General features: G+C 39.1%; 1 protein-coding gene across 3 annotated transcripts in view; it reads right to left on the bottom strand.

Moving 5' to 3' along the window:
- Positions 1–6,089: 6,089 nt before the first annotated feature.
- The window catches only part of ANGPTL4 (angiopoietin like 4), a 99,892-nt gene continuing 88,337 nt past the window's right edge, over positions 6,090–17,644 (bottom strand). For 2 of the 3 annotated variants that reach the window (XM_077475780.1, XM_077475781.1), the window contains 2 exons: positions 14,023–14,298; positions 6,090–8,249 (listed from right to left, as the gene is read on the bottom strand). In XM_077475780.1, the coding sequence (XP_077331906.1) occupies positions 8,077–8,249; positions 14,023–14,298 (449 nt within the window). In that variant the 3' untranslated portion in view covers positions 6,090–8,076. Of the gene's footprint in view, positions 8,250–12,910; positions 13,021–14,022; positions 14,299–17,644 lie in introns of all 3 variants that reach the window. The other variant, XR_013272221.1, reaches the window with a different exon arrangement.

The raw sequence follows: 17,644 nt of genomic DNA, 5'->3' as shown, positions 1-17,644 counted from the left end.
GAAGCCAGTAAACATAAGGCAGACATCTTATGCGTACAGGAAACGCACTTCCAGCTTGATAAGACCCCACAATATATGCACAGGGACTATCCACACATCTTTATGGCATGCAATCCACACAAAAAAAAAGGGAGGAGTCCTACTAGCCATTAAAACTCACTATCCTTTCAACCCAAGGACATGTTTCTTGACCCTGTAGGCAGATTCCTAATAGTATCGGGTGACATAAATTCAAAACCTTATACTATAGTTACTATATATGCTCCGAATATGCACCAACAACGTTTCATCAGAAAAGTTCTTCACAAAATAAACTCACTGAAATATGGCAGCGTGCTGATCTGCGGGGACTTTAATGTTATCTCTGACCCACGAATGGACACTTCCTCTGGCAAACACAACAATATACCAGAGCTACAAACACTTCTCCACAAAGAACTATTTGATACCTGGAGGTTTCTTCATGCCAATGAAAGGGACTACACCTTTTTCTCAGACGCAACTCCTATTCTCGTATTGATATGTTCATAACAGACAGATGGTTATTACAAAATGTAGAAGCACTAATATACATGATGTTACATGGTCAGACCACTCAGCCATATCCTTGACTATAATAGAAAAGGGTGTTTCCTCCTCACCCCCCATCTGGTGTTGCAATACTAGGCTAATACAAGAACCTTCTTCCTGTAAGCAATTATCCCAACACCTTACCAACTTCTTCTCAGATAATTTTGGATCCGTAAATGACCCTCATATTCTATGGAACTCACATAAAGCCTATATGAGGGGTATCCTCATACAAATGGGTGCCAGGGAAAAAAGGAGGCAGTCTCAGTAGCTTCAAAATATTCTTTCAGAAATTCATGAATTAGAAGCCCAAAACAAGAAATCCCCACCAACGCTTATAATACATAAGTTGACTTCCCTCCGCAAACAGCTAAGGGAGATTCTTACACAACAGTTTGACAGACACCTCAGATGCTTAAAATTGAATTACTACACCAATGGCAACAAAGCAGGCAAGTATCTCACTAACAGACTGAAAGCTGTACGCACTAAGACAAGAATGGCATACCTCAAACACCCAACACTAGACCACAAAATAATGCACCCTCAAGCCATAGCAAATCAATTTGCAGAATATTATGGCTCACTTTACAATTTACACAAAGACCCCAACACACCTCAACCTACTATTACCATTATTAAAGAATTTCTACAACGCATACAGCTACCATCCCTCTCTGTACAACAATTAGAGGATTTAAACACACCATTCACTGCACAAGAAGTCAAGAGAACTATAGAAACACTTCCTAATGGCAAAGCCCCTGGACCCGACGGTTTCTCTAATGAATACCTAAAAGCATTCAAGAATACTTTATCACATTAGGGCGGCACAGTGGTGTAGTGGTTAGCACTCTTGCCTAGCAGTAAAAAGCGTCACTGGTTTGAATCTCAACCATTGCACTACCTGCCTGGAGTTTGCATGTTCTCTCTGTGCTTGCGTGGGTTTTCTCCAGGTACTCCGATTTCCTCAGACACTCCAAAAACATGCAGGTAGGTTAATTGGCTTCTGTCCAAAATTGGCCCTAGTATAAGTATGGGGACCTTGGATTGTGGGCTCCTTGAGTGTAGGGACTGATGCGAGTGTGCAATGTACAGAGATAGGGACAATTGTAGACACTCACTCAGGATAGACTGGTATCTTTATTCAACCTTACTATGTAACATCATCTAGTGACTGTATACAACAAGGCTGCTAAGACCGCATCCCTTCCTCCAGACATGAAGGCTGAAGGATTTTATAGTTAGGTTACCAAAACCAGGCAAAGAACCCACCACACCGGCCAACTTTAGACCGATCTTTCTTCTCAACTCCAATACCAAAGTATATGCTAAACTGCTGGCCAAAAAGATTATCAAATATTATTCCCTTGCTTATAAAAAATGACCAGATGGGCTTTGTGAGGGGGAGACAAACCTCTGATGCAACCAGAATTGTTAATGTATTATATCATGCTGAAAGGAACCGAGCACCTTCTCTACTGTTGTCTATAGACGCGGAGAAGGCATTCGATAGAATCAATTGGACTTACATGCAGATGACACTCTCTAAGTTTGGTTTTCAAGGTTTTATGTGACAGGCTATTATGGCATTGTATTCATGTCCCTCAGCACAGGTGTACACGGCAAACACTTTATCCACACCATTCAATATCAGTAATGGTATTAGGCAAGGGTGCCTCTTATCACCTTCCATTTTTAATTTAATGATCGAACCTCTAGCTGTAACTAAGGACACACCCCTCTTACGAAAAGGTCTGGGGTAGATGGTTGGCAGATGGTGAAACGTGTACTTGATATACGCACCCTTCATCTTCCCCTTTCCCTCCCCTTTTTTTTCTCTTCTCCCCTCCCTCTCTGTCTCTCTCCCTTTCCTTTGTCTCTTTTTTTATACATACATATATACTGTGTGATGGCTCTACCTCTTGTGGGTAGTTTGCTTTATGAATACACGGTTACTGTAATGTGTCTATATACAGTGCCTTGCGAAAGTATTCGGCCCCCTTGAACTTTTCAACCTTTTGCCACATTTCAGGCTTCAAACAAAGATATACAATTTTTATTTTTTGTGAAGAATCACCAACAAGTGGGACACAATTGTGAAGTGGAACGAAATCTATTGGATTTTTGAAACGTTTTTAACCAATAAAAAAAATGAAAAGTGGGGCGTGCAAAATTATTCGGCCCCCTTGCGTTAATACTTTGTAGAGCCACCTTTTGCTGCGATTACAGCAAGTCGCTTGGGGTATGTCTCTATCAGTTTTGCACATCGAGAGACTGAAATTCTTGTCCATTCTTCCTTGCAAAACAGCTCGAGCTCAGTGAGGTTGGATGGAGAGCATTTGTGAACAGCAGTTTTCAGCTCTTTCCACAGATTCTTGATTGAATTCAGGTCTGGACTTTGACTTGGCAATTCTAACACCTGGATACGTTTATTTGTGAACCATTCCTTTGTAGATTTTGCTGTATGTTTGGGATCATTGTCTTTTTGGAAGATAAATCTCGATCCCAGTTTCAGGTCTTTTGCAGACTCCAACAGGTTTTCATCCAGAATGGTCCTGTATTTGACTGCATCCATCTTCCCCTCAATTTTAACCATCTTCCCTGTCCCTGCTGAAGAAAAGCAGGCCCAAACCATGATGCTGCCACCAAAACCATGATGCTGCCACCACCATGTTTGACAGTGGGGATGGTGTGTTGAGGGTGATGAGCTGTGTTGCTTTTACGCCAAACATATCGTTTTGCATTGTGGGCAAAAAGTTCGATTTTGGTTTCATCTGACCAGAGCACCTTCTTCCACATGTTTGGTGTGTCTCCCAGGTGGCTTGTGGCAAACTTTAGACTAGACTTTTTATGGATATCTTTGAGAAATGGCTTTCTTATTGCCACTCTTCCATAAAGGCCAGATTTGTGCAGTGTACGACTGATTGTTGTCCTATGGACAGACTCTCCCACCTCAGCTGTAGTTCTCTGCAGTTTATCCAGAGTGATCATGGGCCTCTTGGCTGCATCTCTGATCAGTCTTCTCCTTGTCTGAGCTAAAAGTTTAGAGGGACGGCCAGGTCTTGGTAGATTTGCAGCGGTCTGATACTCCTTCCATTTCAAAATGATCGCTTGCACAGTGCTCCTTGGGATGTTTAAAGCTTGGGAAATCTTTTTTATTCCAAATCCTGCTTTAAACTTCTCCACAACAGTATTACGGACCTGCCTGGCGTGTTCCTTGGTCTTCATGATGCTCTCTGTGCTTTCAACAGAACCCTGAGACTATCACAGAGCAGGTGCATTTATACAGAGACTTGATTACACACAGGTTGATTCTATTTATCACCATCAGTCATTTAGGACAACATTGGATCATTCAGAGTGAGTTTGCTGCACTGAAGTAAAGGGGCCGAATAATTTTGCACGCACCACTTTTCAGTTTTTTATTTGCTAAAAAAGTTTAAATTATCCAATAGATTTCGTTCCACTTCACAATTGTGTCCCACTTGTTGGTGATTCTTCACAAAAAAATAAAATTTTATATCTTTATGTTTGAAGCCTGAAATGTGGCAAAAGGTTGAAAAGTTCAAGGGGGCCAAATACTTTCGCAAGGCACTGTATGTGCTATTGTTTTGGCCATGTTGGCCTCTGTCGATTTATGTACAAAGCATTCGTACTTCAATAAAGTTGGCTTTTTCAATAATAAAAAAAATTATTGTATATGTTTCGTTCAATACCAATCCACATTCCTCACCATTACCACAATGATTTAGCCAAAATAGGTTGGAGATACGTATGGAATGGCAAAATAGCTAGGTTCTCGCGAAACAATCTTACTTCCCATAAAAAAGTGGGAGAGGCAGGTCTGGTGGACATTACACGACTACTTCTAGGCGGTTAGACTAGATCAAATTAAGCACTGATTTCAGACAGTTGATACACCACTATGGGTAGATATTGAAAGCACAACAGCACCCATAAATAATCTGACACACTTACTTCTGAGTGACCTGTGGTCAAAATGGGACATACATAAACTACCTCCTCCAATACAAATCTCAAAAAGAGCATGGAGATACATACTAGAACAAAATCACACGGACTTCCAAGATACACAATACGAATGGCCACTAACTATCCTAGAAGCGAAGATTCCATTGCTGACAGTCAATGACCTGACGCTTAAAGGGATTGTCCATATATCTGACCTTTTTAGCGAAACCCACTACAAATCCACAGAACAAATCATCACACAATGCCGACTCCCGGATGACATGAAATTCAAGTGCCTACGTTTATCGTTTCTCAAATCCCAACCAATTCCGACTGTAACACTACCAAAGAAAATTTGTCAGTTCTGTTCCACAGTCGAACGAGACAAGAAAGGTATATCCTTTTTCTATAACATTTTGAAGGACATATTAACATTTCTTAAAACGACAGCTATGTTCAAATGGGAAATAGAACTTGGCTCCACTTTTGCAAACGCCCAATGGTGACGAGCATTCACGGAAGTACAAAAAGCATCCCACTGTGTCAAACACTGGGAACTGACAATTAAGTTGGCCAATAGATGGCATTATACCCCATATCGCATGGCAAACTACTTCCCGGGAACCAATCCACATTGTTGGAGAGCATGTGGTCAAATAGGTAACCTGCTACACATGCTTTGGCATTGCCCAACAGTTATTAGTCTATGGAATCAAATATTCCAATTAATATCATCTCTGACAGGAACAATTACGAAATCAGACCCTACGCTAGCAATTCTTCACCTAAACATTGACAAATTCCACACTGCATTCAGACCAGTAATCTCCCATATCTTGTTAGAAACACGCTTACTGATTCTCTGTAATTGGAAATCCACTACTGCTATAAATGTCTCAGACGTTATCAAAGCAGTGCATAGAAACTATACCTTTGAACGACTCATCGCTATTAGCTCCCTGAATTGTTCACAGTTCGACAAATGTTGGTCAATTTGGCCCAAAATCTTTTGATAGAGTTGAATCTATTTACATTTATTGACTTCTGCTTATCTTTCCACTATACGTCACAAAATGTATTCTTAGTTATATACTGTATACAATGCATATCTCAGTGATTACTTTTCTTTTTCTGTATTTTGTTTATTTTTTAAAAATCAATAAATACTAAATGATTATAAAAAGGACTCCCAGCAGTTAGCACAATGAGAGGATCTGGATGCATATTGGAAGGCTTCTGCCAAACCTGTTCTGAAATGTATTGACCTAGTGCCATTTGCCATTTATTCAAGGATGGTGTTCTGAGAGTATATTAGAGGTAACATAATTTTATTTTAAGAATGCTTATCTTCACAGCATTGCAATGTATCATTGTAACTAAGAGAAAACCAAACCACTGGAAATCATATGTGGAACAATGTTATTACAGGATGCGTCCTGTATCATATGAAGGCCTTTGAAACTATTACCATCCCCAACCTCCTCGCCCCCCGAAAAATATATACATTAAATATAGTTAACATTTCATGTATGAAAAGAGATGGATTTGCTGACATATCAAGTTTATTACAAAAAGAAAAATACATAATGTTAGACAGCACCAACACATACAGCTTCTGTACATTATTATTCATAATTCATTGCACACACTATTATAGCTGAACAACAGGCAACTATACAACTATATACACTGCTAAAACGCATCCAATGTCTGTTTCACCTGACAAAAGTGTTACTTTTATTTTGATTTGTTCAAAAGATTGCCACATCACCTGTATGGGTGTTGCTGTGATAGAATTTTTTTAAATGTATATATGTCGAAAGCAGGGGACTCTACTGCTACAATCTGACCATACTGCTATACAATCTCCTTTAGATTTAACCAAACATTATAATATGATGACAAACCTAAACAATCTATTCAAATAGCATCACATCAGGCAGGCAGATGTACTACATAGTTGATGTTAGATCTAAAGGAGATTGTACAATTAGACTGCGCCTAAAGCTTGAGGGACTCCCTGTACTATAGGGGAAAGAAGTTTAGGGGACTTACTTCATTAGATGAGAACCATACTGTATAATTATACTGTGGTTATAAAGTACAATGGAGCATCTAAAAGGAAAAAAGGGTTTATTTTTGGCTGTAATAATGATTCTACACTCTGAAAACGTTCCATCTCTTTATGATCTTATGTTTCCTACCCCCACCCCCTTCCTTTTTTTCCAAATAAATGAACCTTCCTCCACCAAGCTGAAAAAATGTAAAGCCAACAATGCATTTGCAAGTAATGTACCTGATTTTTTTTGTATTGACCTTTCTTCACCCAGTCTTGAGTGCTAATGTTCAAAAGTCAGTAAAATGGATGGCTCATCCAGTGACATGGTAGTGCAGGGTGGTATGTAAACACTAACAATGAATGTCTCTTATTTGCTCCCTTTTGGTATGATTAATATACCATTGAAAGTTTTTTGTTATATCTGTTTGAAAGGGTATTTTTTTGCATTTATAAATTTGCTTGTGAGTTGATAACTTCTTGTGCACAAAGAAGGCTTATGGAGATGATTAAGTGGAGAGGAATTGAGGGGAGGTCTGTTTTCTTTGTAATCCATCAGAAATGAAGTAGGCAGGGCTGACAACATGTGCTTTGGAAGAGCTGTGTTGTCATGCCAAAGAGGAAAGTAGGAGCATACACTACAGTATTTCTGGTTAATTTCTGTCCTTGCAGTTTATTCAAAGGAATAAAACATGAGGAAACACACATGTATTCTAGGAATGTACTTAATATTTTTTTTAATTTTGCTTTGACATATGCTTTAAATTAATATTTTCCAAAGTATATAAAAATTATAACGCTAAAAGGTAAAAGCATTAGTCACAAGGACTAATTGCATAAGGTCCATAATTACAGATAAATAGGTACAGTCTGGAGGAAAGAAGGGAAGGGGGGGGGGGGGACATTAATGAAGCCTTTAAATACATCAAAGGGGTGAATAAGGTTCTGGTGGGCAGTACTTTCAATATGAAACTAAGATGAAGAACACAGGGACATGACCTCAGACTAGGAGGGAAGTTCAAAACAAATCTTAAAAAGTATTATTTTACCAAAAGAGTACTTGATTCTTTGAATAGACATCCAGCAGAGGTGGTGAGTCAACAGTAAGTGGGTTCAAACATTCCTGGGACAAACAAGCATGGATTTATACTCAATACCAAAAAAAGTATATTATATTATAATATATATATATATATATATATATATATATATATATATATATATATAAAAATAACATTGAAGCAGACTCGCTAGACCACTTAGTAATTTTTCTGCCTTCACTTTTCTATTTTTCTATGTTTCTAAGATGAAAATGTACAAAAAGCACATAAAGTCTCAAAAGCAAAAGACCTAGGCTGCACTGTTTTGGTCATGGCCTCCACTTACGATTAAAATGATTTGTAATAAGAAAAAAATAAAAATATAAAAATAAAAAAAACAGTCTTGAAGTTGGGTCCTTTCCTTTTTGGTCCAGATCATTCTGTTTCCAAAGGGCGAATTTTGATGACAGTTGATTTCAGTGGGTAATGCCTTCCTTTCCAAGTCTTCCAAAAGATTCCCTGCTTTCTCTCACTTCGCTGCCGTGGTATTGAGTGGAAGTATTTACCATTTAGGTTGGATTTGCCACATGTGCTAAACCACCAGCCTCCTGGAACAAAGAGTAATTTACATAATTTTGTATAATTTGTCTTCAACAAGTAAAATAAAAGTCACCAACACTCTACAGTTTAGATCAGGGGTCTCCAAACTGCGGCCCAAGATGTGGCCCTTTGCTAGCCTTGGGGCACTATTCCTCCCACTGACACCAAAAGTGGAGCACCATTTCTTCCACCGATACGATTCCTCCTACTCCTATTGATCACTAACCCCAAGGCCATATTTATTCTCACTGATGCCGGGCCCGGGACATTTTCTGCCCATGCTGGCCACAATCTGGCCCTCCTAAAGTCTGAAGGACTGTAAACTGGTCCTTTGAAAAGTTTGGAGACCCCTAGTTTAGATTAAAATATTTTCTCAGACTCTGGGGAGAAATTTTTAATTCATAGCATTTTCCTATGATACATTTACTCCCAAATGTAAGTTTATGGTCATGATCTACTGTACAAAGACTGTTTTAATATTTTTAGAAAACTATGCCTTAAACAAATGTTTTGTGTAAATTATCCTATTAGTCATGCTCCAGTATATCTGCATGACAAAATTCTAACTTGCATCAAAGTTGGTATCAAAGTAAAGGATTCACACAAGCCTCTGTGTAGCGTAAAATCTTTTTATCAAACCAATATAGTCACAATACATGGTTGGGTTAAGATTTGTAATGATATGATTCAGCATTTTACAAAGTTTATTGTATACTAAAATACTGTGCATTATTAAAAATATATTAAAAGGTTTCTAGGTGGAGACTGTTTTTGTTTTTTGGTTCTTTTTAGAGCACACATGCTAAACACATCACAATTTATTGCAGAAATCACACAGTACTTTTGGATTTTCACACTTATACACACTACTAGTGGGTTCAATGAAACAAACTAACAGCTCAGGTCAGAGACGCTGTACTAACAATCCACTGTCAGCAAACCCTTTCCAATCATGAACCTACGACAGAAGCCAGGGACTAGGGATGAGCAGCGAGTTTGAGTTGAACTCATGTTCGACTCGAACATTGCCTGTTCCACCTGTTCACTGAACAGCGAACAATTTGAGGTGTTGGCGGCAAACTCGAAAAGCCGTGGAAAACCCTGTACAAGTCTATGGGAAAAATTGTGCTAATTTTAAAGGCTTATATGCAAGTTATTGTCATAAAAAGTATTTGGGGACCTGGGTCCTGCCCCAGCGGACATGTATCAATGCAAAAAAAGTTTTAACTGCATTTTTTTCGGGAGCAGTGATTTTAATAATGCTTAAAGTGAAACAATAAAAGTGTAATATTCCTTAAAATTTTTATTGTGTATAGTATGCCTGTAAATGGGCGCATGTTTCCCGTGCTTAGAACTGTCCCTGCACAAAGTGTAATTTCTGCAGGAAAAAAGTCATTTAAAAGCACTCGCGGTTATATTGAATTGTCGGCTATGGATATTAAGGGGAACCCTACATCAAATTTTTTAAAAAATTACGTGGGGTTCCCCCCAAACATCCATGCCAGACCCTTCAGGGCTTCCCCAGTGACATGCGGGTGACCCCGCCACCCTCTGATGTAACGGAAGCCTGCGTTACATCAGAGGGGCGGGGTCACCGTACGTCATTGGGGAAGCCCGGCTTTCCCCCTGTGTCAGAGGGGGGCAGGGTCAGGTGATGTGTGGCCCCGCCCTCTTCAGCTAAGAAGTGTCAGGCTGCCGGGATTCCCACAGTGTCTCCGGTGGAGACAGGATGGATGCGCTGCGCTGGAGGGAGAGATCAACCATCGCTGGATCAGATTACCCATCGCTGGACCCCGGAGAGATGATCAACCATCGCTGGAGTGGATTACCACGGCTGGAATCTTTTTTTTTTTAAAGGACTTTTCTCAACGGTGTGTGTGTGTGTGTGTGTTTTTACATTTTACGTTTTTACATTTTTTTTTACACTTTCTTTGTGAAATGGTAGGGTTACTTTTGTACCCCCTTACCATTTCAAACGGGGGGCGGGATCTGGGGGGTCCCCTTGTTAAAGGGGGCTTCCAGATTCTGATAAGCCCCCCGCCCGCAGACCCCACAACCACCGGCCAGGGTTGTGGGGATGAGGCCCTTGTCCCCATCAACATGGGGACATGGTGCTTTGAGGGGTCACAGACATATTATACACACCCCCTAGGTACAAAATTTAAAGGAATATTACACTTTTATTGTTTCACTTTAAGCATTATTAAAATCACTGCTCCCGAAAAAACGTCCGTTTTTAAAACTTTTTTTTTGCATTGATACATGTCCCCCGGGACAGGACCCAGGTCCCCAAATACTTTTTAGGACAATAATTTGCATATTAGCTTTTAAAATGAGCACTTTTGATTTTGAACGTTCAAGTCCCATAGACTTTAATAGGGTTCTAAAGTTCACACAAAGTTTAGGTCTGTTCGCAGGTTCTGGTGCGAACCGAACCAGGGGGTCGTTCGGCTCCTCCTTACCAGGGACGTAATGTCAGCCGGATTCTATTGAACTGGTTATTGTCGCCCAACATTCAGCCTGTGTGTACTAGGCTTTAATCTAAATAAATAAGCAAGTAAAACACTGCCTCTTTTTTTAGTGACCTGCAAAGTAAAGGCATAACGTGCTAGTATGCATCACATATAACCACATTATGTGAAACTTACCTGCAAACAAAGCCCTCTTTGTCCCCGCTGGAGGTCGCATCCATCTTCGACCGTCTTCCTTCTGGGTCTGTGGACTATGGCTGTGTGACTGGCTGAAGCTGCATAATGTCACTCCTGTGCATACGCCTGGGAGCCTCCGGTCACGGAATACTGCTCTGAGGAAAAGTCACGAGTGGCCGTTCCTTCACAGTGCATGCACCAATGATGTCATCGGCACAGTATATATCTCCTAAACGGTGCAAGTTTAGGAGATATTTACAGTATCTATATGTAAGCCTTATTATATTATGTATTATATATGCTTACCTATAGGTACAAACATTAGGGGGAAATTGACTTCCTCGATAGGTATTTGGGGTCACACATTTGATTTATACATTTTTCATTGTTATATTTAATTATGTATATAAGGAGATGAAATGTGTTTCATCTATTTATGGGGGTAGTATATATACATTTGGTTGCTCTACACTTTAGATATTTTTATAATAGTTAGGTGTGGGAAGGCAGGTTAGTGAGTAGCTGCTACATTTCGTTTTTTATACAATTCTATATATAAAAAGTGTTTTTTTTTCGTTTGTGTACCTATTTATATTAGTGACACATTTTTGGCTAGCGCTGTGGTTTTTTAGTTTTGATTTCTGGGAAAATATATCTACAGCTGGGTTTTTAAGGATGCTGTGCATTCAAACAGCAGACTTATGTGAATGTGAGAGAATACTGCACTGTACAGATACAATAGTGCTGTATTATTGCCCTTCATTAAAGAGGAGGGCCGGTTTTGAAAAAAAAAATTTAAAAGTCAGCAGCTGCAAACACTGTAGCTGCTGACGTTTAATAAGTAGACTTACCTGTGCCCGCGATGTCAGCCGCCCGAGGCTGACCCGTCCCTCGGTCTTGGGTCCCGGCGCCGCCATTTTGGGTAAGGGAAACAGGCAGTGGAGCCTTGCGGCTTCACTGCCCGTTTCCTACTGCGCAGCGCTTTGTGAATGGGACGCGCTGTGTTCTGGGACACACAGTTCCCAGAACACAGCGCGACCCATTACCCAGAAGACGCCGTACGGAGGAGAGAAGAAAGAAGATCTCCGCGGAGGAGGAAGAGGCAGATTAGGATGATGTGCCTAGCAACAGGCATTTCTGGTAAGTAAAAAAAAAAAAAAAAAATTTGTTTCATTTTTTTTTTTTTAATGATTTTTTTCACATTTTTTATGCATTTTCTTTTTTCAGGGTGGCCCTCCACTTTAAGTTTACCAAAATCCTGATTTTCTTTAAATATCCATTATTCAAAAAACTCAAGCTCTGCCAATGTCAAGCTCACATAGTTTCTTTGAGCCGTGTGATTAATTTGCGATAGAGGCTCCATTTCATCTCTACAGGGAACAGAGACTCTCCTCTACCAAGTTTTACCATTGCCCCTTCAAAAGAGGGATGAAACTTGATTTTGTGGCTTGGCCAAGATTGTGGACTTTCAAATTATTCCACTTTCACCAACAGATAGGCAGATAGAATGAGCCAAATCATAAAGCAAAAAGTCAATTACAGGCCACGGGTTAAGTAAGTTATGGGGACAGAGGTGGAAAACAGACAACAGTAACCAGGATCCAGGCTGAATCATAATCAAATATAAGAAGATTAGAAATCAGAGCAAGAACAAAGGTCAAGTAAACCACAGAGCAGCAGTAATTATAGGCACAGGAGACTTTACAAAGTGTTTACTCTGCTCGCACACTGTCAGTGCACTGAGCCAGATTTAATCTAACTCTAGACTCTGCAGTATCATACTTCTGTAAGCAGGTGGTGCAAAAAAGCATCCACCCATAAACCAGAAAATGCAAGAGACATATTGCGAGTCATGGCACTACACACAATAACCTGTTAGCAGGCATATAAAAAGCAGCAAATCCCCAAAAGTTTTTTTTCACCTGAATCCAATGACTCCAATACTCAAATAAATAAATAGAAAAACGGGTTTCAAACTCAAATTGTATTACAGTAATATGGATACCGTTTTTCATATTCACCTCTGGAGAGCTGCTAAGCAAGCTGTAGTCACCTACATGCCATTATGTCATGGGATCCCCCAAGGCCCCCTAAGTGTTCTTTTTTCAAGCTGCTATTTGGACTCCTATGTCTAAAAATACATGGAAACAAAGGGAAATGTAAAACAATGTACAAAAGTGAAAAAAAAAAAATTCACTTGTTTTGGGTGTATTTTGTTTTTGTTAATTTTGCATTTTGTTTATTATTCTATTTGAGGTTTTTTACAATAGCAAAATAAAGGTTAAAAATGGCAACTTTTGCACTTTAACATGGGCTTATATGTACTTTAGTCCAAAGTTTTGATTGTGGACAAGAACATTGGCATTCATCGGGATGCTGAACACTTTTGATAGCTAAGTGTAGTTGAATATATTTGTACACACAATTAATAAAATGAGGTTGAAAACTTTTGTCACCTAACATCGGGTCACTGTAGACAATGCCTGTTTTAAACCAAGAGGGAATGTCTACTCATGAATATTTTAAGGCCATTGCACAGAGCATATTTTTCCTTTACTTGTTTATTGTGGTGGCTTTAAGTTTGCAGGGTATACAGATTTTGAACTCTAAAAATTTGGGAAGAGATCATGTTTTACAGAAATCTAAATCTCAAAACATCCATATGTGGAAGTATCTATCATGGTAGAGGAGCAGTACATGTACATGTCACCTACGGAACTGATGACAGGAATAAACAAGAAACAGCAGGAGATTTACCTAGACTACACAGAATATCCTAACAGGAATTTGCATTTGGCAGACCTTCCATGCAAATGGATGGCCTGCTTACATAACAGCCCCACACCACCTGTATTAAACAGCAGGGCTATCATCTAAACAGAACTTCAATTCTCATGGAATGTTCCCTTCAAGATGATATAACAAACATTCAAAATAGGTTCACATTCTTTTAAAAGTACTTTTTTTTTTCAAACGTAGTGCCTCAAACTCATGTTTTAAACCTGAAATTTTATAGTAATTATCTGGGTACATTTTGTGTACAAGTGTTTTTTTTTTCAGTAGGAAACAATCAAACATCAGTTATAATTCCGAATTCCACTGTTATTTATTTTTTCTAAATTGTCCTGCTCACCTGAAAGAAGTTTTGCACAGTTAACATCAGATTGCAAGTCCTGATCTCGGTCCTGGGTAGAGAATGCTTGTTGTTGAAATTCACCCAGAGCATTTTTCAGATCTCCAATCACCGGTCCATGTAGCTGCAGGGCATAGGCTTTGTCAGGGCCTCCTAAGTGGAAATGGACCTCCATGTACTGGATGCTCCCCTCCCAGTCTTGGAGTTCTATGTGCATAATGTACGGCCCCTGCTCAGCAATCTGATGCATCTTTGATAGACCTAGCCAAAACTCACCTAATGAAAAGTAGAAAAACAAAACAGATAACAAAATTGAGTTCATATTATAGCACTAAATGTAATACGGTAACTTTGCTGTAAGGCCTCATGCACACGAGACGCAGGTGAAAACTCTGCTCAAAAAAAGCTGAAACGCGTGTTTAGAAACGTGCGTTTTGCCGCGTTTAGACACGTTTGCGTTTATAAAGATAACATCATGTAGACCCTCCCCAAGCTCTCAAAGCATGTTTTTTTAACTATTTCTGCTATTTTGATCAGAGTGAGCAGCAGCAGCATAGAGAGCATTTGTACACTTGCATTTGCCTCTCTTTCTGTGGTATATATTTTGAAATGGATCCCATATTGAATATATGTCAGGAAATGCTCCTGATGTTGGTCTTGATGAGACAGCAAAGTCGCAAATTTCGTGAGAGGTCCAGAGTCAGAGCTCATCGATATTGGACCCATCCGTTGATGGGACAGCGAATGTCCGTTGGATATTTCACAAACATGTATGTGCAGCTGCGTACCTACCCCGACAAGTTTTTTAATTTTAGCCGGATGCCCATTGTCACATTTGATCTGCTCTTAGAAAAAGTACGACCTGGTCTGACATTTGTGGACACCAATATGAGAAACAGTGTGTCACCAGAGGAACGTCTGTTAGTAACAATCAGGTATGTGTATATATTTATAAAATATATTTATCTATAGATGTACAGATGAATTTTTTTCTCTGTCCTTTATTTAAAAAAATTAATGTCTATTTATAGCAAATTTTCCAATTTTTTTAAATATCGAAAATCTTCTTGTGGCAATTTTTAACATGTTTTCATTATTTTCTAATATAAAACAATATTAAAATAGTTAATTAATTATTTTTTAATCTTAATATATGTTTTTATTCATTTTTTTCTAGTTTCAAATTGTTTTATTTAAAAGCAAATCTATGTTAATTAGATTTTTTATAATTGTTCTAAATTTATTTGGCCAATTTTTTAATATATTTTTAACATGTTAAAAATTGCCACAAGAAAATTTTAGATATTTAAAAAAATTTGATAATTTGCTATAAATAGACATTATTTTTTTTAAATAAAGGACAGAGAAAAAAATTCATCTGTACATCTATAGATAAATATATTTTATAAATATATACACATACCTGATCGTTAACAACAGCAGTTACTCTGGTGACACACTGTTTCTCATATTGGTATCCACGAATGTCAGACCAGGTCGTACTTTTTCTAAGAGCAGATCAAATGTGACAATGGACATCCGGCTAAAATTAAAAAACTTGTCGGGGTAGGTACGCAGCTGCACATACATGTTTTATATTTTTATCATGAAATATGTATTGATTAATATATTTTAATTCTTTGCTGCTGTATATGGTAGTATAATATTTTTTAATGCCTTATAAAAATATCCAGAATCCTAACCCTAACCATTCATCCTAACACTAACCACTAACCCTAACCCCTAACACTAACCCTACCCCTAACAGCTAACCCTATCCCTTACACTAACCCTAAACAACCCTAACCCTAATCCAACCCTTAATCCTAACGGATAACCACTTACCATAACACCCAACCCTAATGACCAAATTACATTGCCACAGATGGTCACAGTTGACTTTGAGGCCATGTATCTCTGATGCAGAAAAGTGCATGACATGACATTGGGGTTCCTGACAATAAATGGCCCCAAGATATGGGTCCCCAAAGTCGGGTCACAAAATGTCATTCTCTGATGCAGAAAAGTGCATGACATTTTGCGACCCGAATTTGGGGCCCCCTATCTCGGGGTCACTTGGTGATAGGAACCCCGAATTTGGATATGTTGTAGTGCTAGATCAACAGTGTCTGCATGCCACATTTAGGGTTCCTGGCAATAATTGGCCCCAAGATATGGGCCCCCAAATTCGGGTCACAAAATGTCATTCTCTGATGCAGAAAAGTGCATGACATTTTGCGACCCGACTTTGGGGCCCCCTATCTCGGGGTCACTTTGGGGCCCCCAAAGTCGGGTCACAAAATGTCATTCTCAGATCATATTTCTGAGTTTTCAGGTCCAAAAATTGGGTTCCTTTAAAAATGCGGCTAAACGCAAACGCGGCTAAACGCGGGTGCCGCGTTTAGCGTCTGAAACGTGGAAATTTTTGCGTCTGAACCCATTTTTTTGCTTCTGGAAAAACGAGGTTAAACGCAACTGCATAAAAAACGGCAAAAAACGAGACCGTGTGCATGGACACATAGGATAACATTGAATGAGTTCAGGGGCAGTTGAAAAAAGTGTCCAACTGCATCTGAACAAGCGTTTAACTGCGTCTCGTGTGCATGAGGCCTTAGACTTTACATGCTTTTTATATTGGTTTTCCACATTGTCTAATAATAATGGCACTGATTTGGATAACAATAACCAGGACAAGAAACAATACAGTAGGACGTATAGCAGACTTAAACAACAAAGTTTTGTTTGCTTTACCAGAAATCATTTAAAAAAATAGTTTCATTTTATTTCCTCTTTTCTGAGCTTCAAAACTTAAGTTTTCCTCTGCTGTGCAGAGGGGCTCTGAGATTTTAGAGGGGGCTGTGGAGGTAATGTGTTAGTTTAACTTCTATAGTTGGGAAGATACTGGAGAGATTAATAAAAGACCACATAGATGAGTTCTTGCAGGGAAAAAAATATTTTAAGCAACAGACAGCATGGATTTATGAAAGACAGAAGTTGTCAGACAAACCTGATTTTACAAAGTTGTCGGAAGATCCGATCGTTCAGAACGTGGTGACGTAGAACACGTACGACTGGACTATAAAGAGGGCAGTAGCCAATAGCTTTTGTCTCGTAATTTATTCTGAGCATGCGTGGCACTTGTCTGTCGGAATTGTCTACACACGATCGGAATTTAAATGATCAGATTTTATTGTCGGAAAATGTTAGATCCTGCTCTCAAACTTTGTGTGTCGGAAATTCCGATGGAAAAAGTCAGATGGAGCCCACAACAAGATCCGATCGCACATTTTCTGTTGGAAAGTCTGCCCGGGTGTACAGGGCATTACTCAGAATGGTCTAAAGGTATCAGTGGTGTACCCCAAGATTCAGTGCTGGGACCCTTATTTTTAATATCTTTATAAATTATATTAGGTCTGGGATCCGTCCTTGCAGATGACACCAAGCTATGCAGTGGAATAACGTCCTTACAGGATGTCTCCAATTTACATGTCAACCACAATGCTCTGTCTAATTGGGCGACTATGTGGTAGATGAGGTTTAATGTTGATAAATGTAAAGTTATGCACTTGGGGCCTAAGAATATGCATACATCTTACACACTAGGGGGAGTAAAACTGGGGGG

This window comes from Lithobates pipiens, unplaced genomic scaffold (assembly GCF_037356315.1).
Source record: "Lithobates pipiens isolate NorthernLeopardFrog02 unplaced genomic scaffold, aLitPip1_a1.2 Scaffold_13, whole genome shotgun sequence".
NCBI classification, from domain to species: Eukaryota; Metazoa; Chordata; class Amphibia; order Anura; family Ranidae; genus Lithobates; species Lithobates pipiens.
The sequence above is the reverse complement of the archived record's forward strand: the minus strand, read 5'-3'. Positions and strand labels throughout refer to the sequence as shown.